The sequence below is a fragment of the Arachis ipaensis genome, chromosome B09 (genome assembly GCF_000816755.2).
Source record: "Arachis ipaensis cultivar K30076 chromosome B09, Araip1.1, whole genome shotgun sequence".
NCBI classification, from domain to species: Eukaryota; Viridiplantae; Streptophyta; class Magnoliopsida; order Fabales; family Fabaceae; genus Arachis; species Arachis ipaensis.
The window spans coordinates 4,381,961-4,387,544 of record NC_029793.2 but is presented as its reverse complement, the minus strand read 5'-3'; the positions used below and the strand labels follow the sequence as shown (position 1 = coordinate 4,387,544).

The following is a 5,584-nucleotide window of genomic DNA, read 5'->3' as shown; positions in this document are numbered from 1 at the left end:
TCGTTTAGATATCTTTAGTCCTTCAAGAACTTTCATATAGATATCCCGATCTAATGAGCCGTATAAATAGGCTGTTACCACATCCATTAAATGCATATGCAGTTTATGATATGCAGATAAACTGGCCAAATAACGCAATATTATCGCATCCACTACTGGGGAATATGTTTCTTCATAATCTATATCGGGCCTTTGTGAAAAACCTTGTGCCACAAGTCGGGCTTTGTAGCGCACAACTTCATTTTTCTCATTTTGTTTTCTCACAAATACCCATCGATATTCAACAGGTTTTACATCTTCAGGTGTACGGACTACAGGTCCGAAGACTTCACATTTTGCAAGTGAGTCTAATTCAGCCTTCATGGCTTCTTTCCATTTTGGCCAATCATTCCTTTGTCGACATTCTTCGACTGATCTTGGCTCAAGATCCTTACTTTCATGCATGATATTTAATGCCACATTATATGCAAATATTTCATTGACAGTTGTCTTATTTCGGTCCCATTTCTCTCCTGTAAAGACATAATTTATCGAGATCTCATCATTTTCATAATTTTCAGGTACCTGAACGTCTTCTAGCGTTATATCAGAATTTTGGACAACTGCAGGTGTCTTTACAATGTCTTTTTCAACAGGAATAGTATTTACCTCTTTTCTCTTTCGAGGATTTTTATCTTTGGAACCGACAGGCCTGCCACGCTTCTGGCGTGTATTTGCTTCGGTGGTAATTTGTCCAACTGGGACATCAATTCGAATTGGGACATTTTTCGCTAGTATATACGACTTGTTTATCCTATTTGTATCGGAAAATGCATCAGGCAATTCATTTGCTATTCTTTGCAAATGTATAATCTTTTGAACTTCTAGTTCATATTGCCCTGATCGAGGATCTAAATGTATCAACGATGATGCATTCCAATTAAGTTCCTTTTCAGGAAGCTTATTCTCTCCCCCTAATGTTGGAAATTTTGATTCATCAAAATGACAATCCGCAAACTGGGCTTTAAATACATCTCCCGTTTGTATCTCAAGACACCTCACTATAGAGGGAGAATCATATCCAACATATATCCCCAATTTTCTTTGGGGTTCCATTTTGGTGCGATTAGGTGGTGCAATGGGAACATATATCGCACACCCAAATATTCTTAAATGGGAGACATTTGGCTGCTGGCCAAAAGCTAATTGCATAGGAGAGAACTGATGGTAACTCGTTGGCCTCAAATGAATAAGTGCTGCGGCATGTAAAATAGCATGCCCCAAACCGAGGTTGGGAGATTTGTTCTCATAAGCAAGGGTCTAGCAATTAATTGGAGGCGCTTAATAAGTGATTTTGCTAACCCATTTTGTGTGTGAACATAAGCTACTGGATGTTCAACACTTATTCCATTAGCCATTCAATAAGCATCAAAAGCTTGGGAAGTAAATTCACCAGCATTATCAAGACGAATTGCTTTAATTGAATTTTCTGGAAATTGTACTTTTAATAGAATAATTTGAGCCAGTAATATCGCAAACACCAGGTTGCAAGAAGATAATAAGCACACATGAGACCATCTCAAAGATGCGTCTATCAGGACCATAAAATATCTAAAAGATCCACATGGTGGATGAATAGGTCCACATATATCACCTTGAATCCTTTCTAGGAATTCAGGGGACTCAAATCCAATCTTTACTGGTGATGACCTTAAAATTAACTTCCCTTGAGAACATGCAGCACAACAAAATTCACTAGATTTAAGAATCTTCTAGTTCTTTAGTGAATGTCCATGAGAGTTTTCAATAATTCTCCTCATCATGGTTGTTCCCGAGACCCAATCTATCATGCCAAGTTATGAATTCATTTGGGCTAGTAAACTTCTGGTTTACAATGGCATGTGAGTCAATTGCACTAATCTTTGTATAATATAACCCAGATGAAAGTGAGGGCAACTTTTCTAATATAACTTTCTCATTTGAATCATGAGTTGTGATACATAAGTACTCATGATTTCCCTCATTCATAGTCTCAACATGATATCCATTTCGGCGAATATCTTTTAAACTCAACAAGTTCCTCAGGGACTTGGTAGATAATAGTGCATTATTTATTACAAATTTTGTTCATTCAGGCTTTAGAATCCTTAAAGAAATTAGATACATCATAAGGAGTGGTGGAATTTTCATCATTTGAAACAAAATTTGTTTCCTTTTTTTGTCATCTCTTTTCAAGGATGCTTGATAAAGATCAACTAGGTGCCTTGGGGTACGACAGGTACGTGACCAATGGCCCTTTCCACCACAACGGAAGCATTTATCCTCAATTGATATACTTTGCCCATTATTTCTTTCTTTATCCCACTTCACGTGAGATCTTTCTTGTGAACATAATTTCTTTTCTTTCCATAATTTTTCTTGTTATCAAAATCTTGCCATTTACCTCTTCTGGGGTTATAATTTGCCGCATTTGCTTCAGGAAATGGGGCGGCGCCAGCTGGGCGCACTTCATGATTTCTTAAGAGCATCTCATTGTTGTGTTCAGCAACAAGAAAGCAAGAGCTCAAAAAAAATTTTAAATTCTTTTTCTTGATACTGCTGCTGCAGGAACACATTCGAGGCATGGAAGGTCAAAAAAATTTTCTCTAACATATCGGGCTTGAGGAAGTATCACATGATTGTACCTTTCTTCAAGGTCTTTCCACAGATCTGCAGGATCTTTTAATGTGGGATATTCATTTTTCAATCATACTTCAAGATGATGACGAAGAAAAATCATGGATTTGACTTTATCCTTTTGGGATGTATTATTTTTAGCCTTAATGGTATCTTCAAGATCCATTGAATCAAGATGGATTTTAGCATATAGTATCCAGATATATCAAAAGCATTATATTCAAGATGAAAGAGTTTCGATATAATAAAAATTTGTTACCTGGAATCTTCTTAAAATTTTGTTAGAGTTTCGTGCTGATAACGTGTTATAAAATAACTAAATAAGAAAGATAAAATAAAGAAATATAAATGAAAGACGCTAGTATTAATATTCACTAATATTAATATCATCCTACCGTAATAACTATGATTTATATATTAATACTATATTTGTAATATGAAGAGAAAGAAAAGCTTCGTAGAGAGAGAGGAAAAATACTTTTATTGATGTGTGTGCTTTTATTGATGTGTGTATTTGCCTGAGGCTGAGTCCTATTTCTATTTATATGCATACAGGAAGGTAACTTTTTCAACCTTATTAAATATATTCTCTCTTGAGAATGTGAGCTTCACATGGGAATGGGCATCCACGTCCCATTCTTATCACAACAATTTCGTTGGAGAAAATAAATGATCTCACCAATTCTCGAAAACATAGTATAAGAACAAATAAAAAGATAAAAATAATTATGAATTGCCCAATAAATTAAGCAAAAAAAAAAAGACTACAAAAAAGTGAAAAATAAAAACATGATCCATGCATCCAAAATCGTTCTGCAGTTGATCAGAGTGTAGAGTTTTTAACTTGCCATAACCTGCATCACAAATCCATATATGCAACTCTCAAAGCATTAAAGAGCATATATAAATTTCCAAGGATAAGAAGAGACTAAAAAAAAAGACTTTTTAAGGATGAATTCGAGAAATGAAAATACTTTCCAATATCAAAGTTAGCAAATCCAAACCACAGATACTATGTTCATTATTTCTGAAGGAACAGGGCATCAAACAAATTTATTCATAAGCATCAACAAATATTTTAATAATTTAGGTGGAACACTGGCCTAAACCCTAAAATTGACTCAACAAATACACAACTTAAATAATTTTGAAACTTTTAAGCCTCTATCTAACATGATATTTTGTCAACAGCTTTGATCAACGAATAACAGAGAATAGAGATAGTGGGAGTTCATACCATGTTAAATGGAATTATGGCCAAATATTTAGCTGACATGTTGTAGAGCCCCTTGGTATAGCATATAATTCAGCATATAATTCCCTGACAAATTCGTACTTTGTCTCTTGATCGAAATCAGGTTCAATAGAAATTGTCACTGTCTTCAAAACAAGTCCTTTTTGTAAAAGATATACAATAAATTCACGCTCATCTGCAGTGTCCTCATATGCTCTAAACTCAACACTCTTGAGATGTGATGTCACACAATTGGGAACCATGGTTGGTGGTGTTGGCCCATGATACTCCATCGTGTAAGAATCAAATCCCTGATCACAGGAAACAACACTTATCAATATATGCAGGCAAACAACAAAAAGAAATAGAGACACTAGTTTTAAGTTTTAAATTGAAATGTACTCATACCGGCCAAATACCAACTACAAGACCTTCAAGTACATGACAATTATGAAGGAAGTTTAGCATGAAGTTTGTGTTGAAACATGGAACATCAACCTCTAGATTGACCAAGCGGTGAAATTCTGGAAACTCGAAAGCTGGAGCACTAAATAAGCACTGTATAAAAGATAACTAGATATCAAATATAATTCCTAATTCGCAATTATAGTTATAAATTCAAATTATCGATTTACATCAAACATTTAGCTTGAGGAATCATAGGACTATGATAAGCATGTTACCCGTGTTGTGTAATATCTCAATGCCAACAATTTTGTTTCGCGGAGTGCCCGGAGAAGGTCGGGCACCCAAGCGCCATGCTCAACACGTGCATTATCAATATCAAGATGTGCCTCCACCATGTTAGGGAAACTGCTAAACGAAACCTGTAGCTCTGAGTTCTTTGGGATGGTTATTTTGATATTGAGGTATTCAAGAGAAGGCGTGTCTATCACACGATGGTAAATCTCATCAAGCACGATAGTGTCATCTTCAAAGGTTAAACTTTTCAATGTCCGAGGCATCTGGATTGTAGGTACATAAACATTACGAGCATCTGGGGTATTGTTCGCGAGAAAGAGCGTAAGATTTTCAAGAACAGGGCAGCCAGATAAAAGCTTGTTGGGGTGCACATAGGGGATAAACAACTTTAGCTTTAGGTTCTTGAGGGATGGAAGATAAACATTTGGAAACTCTCGACCACAATTCAAAGAAATTTCACGTTTCAAAACAAGGGACTTGAGTAATGGACAAGTGAATATGGCTTCAGGCAACTTGAGTCCAAACCTTCCATTTACATGAAGGTTGAGATATAGTTCCTGGAGATGGGGGCCAAATGACGGCATCAAGCCATGTTAAGATGAGATCCGTTGAATTCGTTTCGCAATTAAGGCGGAACTTTTCGATGGAGTAATCTGCATTGCGCTGAGTTAGAATAGCATTGACGTAAGAATCAAATGGATCTTCATCCCGAAAGTGTCTATCATCTATGTCAATGACTTGGAGATCCTTCCAAACGTGGCGCCATCTGCGAGAGAGGACGCTGGTGGATCCAGCTTGTTTTGTTGGGAGGTATGAGAGAATTTCGCAAAGGATATAGTTCGGTAAGCAACTGATCCTATCCATGTTGATTCTTTTGCCTTCTGTCAATTTTGTATCTGGAGAGAGGGTTAGAGTTTGAGCTAGGGTTAGGGTTACAATTTAGGAGAAATGAAGGAATCAATCTTTTGAATCAATTTAACTCTTGGTTGGTTA

At 36.2% G+C, this 5,584-nt stretch overlaps 1 protein-coding gene across 3 annotated transcripts; it reads right to left on the bottom strand.

Moving 5' to 3' along the window:
- On the bottom strand, positions 3,412-5,377 carry LOC107614822 (putative FBD-associated F-box protein At3g50710). Of its 3 annotated transcripts, none has more exons than XM_016316954.2 (4): positions 4,573-5,377; positions 4,298-4,447; positions 3,893-4,200; positions 3,412-3,509 (listed from the first exon to the last, which is right to left on the bottom strand). In XM_016316954.2, the coding sequence occupies exons 1-3, from the start codon at positions 5,173-5,175 to the stop codon at positions 3,907-3,909; spliced, it is 1,047 nt and encodes a 348-aa protein (XP_016172440.1). In that variant the 5' UTR covers positions 5,176-5,377; the 3' UTR covers positions 3,412-3,509; positions 3,893-3,906. The 3 variants fall into 3 exon arrangements, with proteins under 3 accessions (XP_016172440.1, XP_020967060.1, XP_020967061.1); XM_021111401.1 differs by having other exon boundaries at positions 4,388-4,447; XM_021111402.1 differs by lacking the exon at positions 4,298-4,447.

What these genes read in the sequence shown, in the direction of transcription:
- LOC107614822 (XM_016316954.2), bottom strand. Translation starts at nt 5,175, where the DNA reads ATGCCGTCATTTGGCCCCCATCTCCAGGAACTATATCTCAACCTTCAT. An exon ending in TGAGATATTACACAACACGG is followed by an intron (nt 4,448 to 4,572) that starts GTAACATGCTTA and finishes TCTTTTATACAG; the next exon opens with TGCTTATTTAGTGCTCCAGC. An exon ending in TTGTAGTTGGTATTTGGCCG is followed by an intron (nt 4,201 to 4,297) that starts GTATGAGTACAT and finishes TCCTGTGATCAG; the next exon opens with GGATTTGATTCTTACACGAT.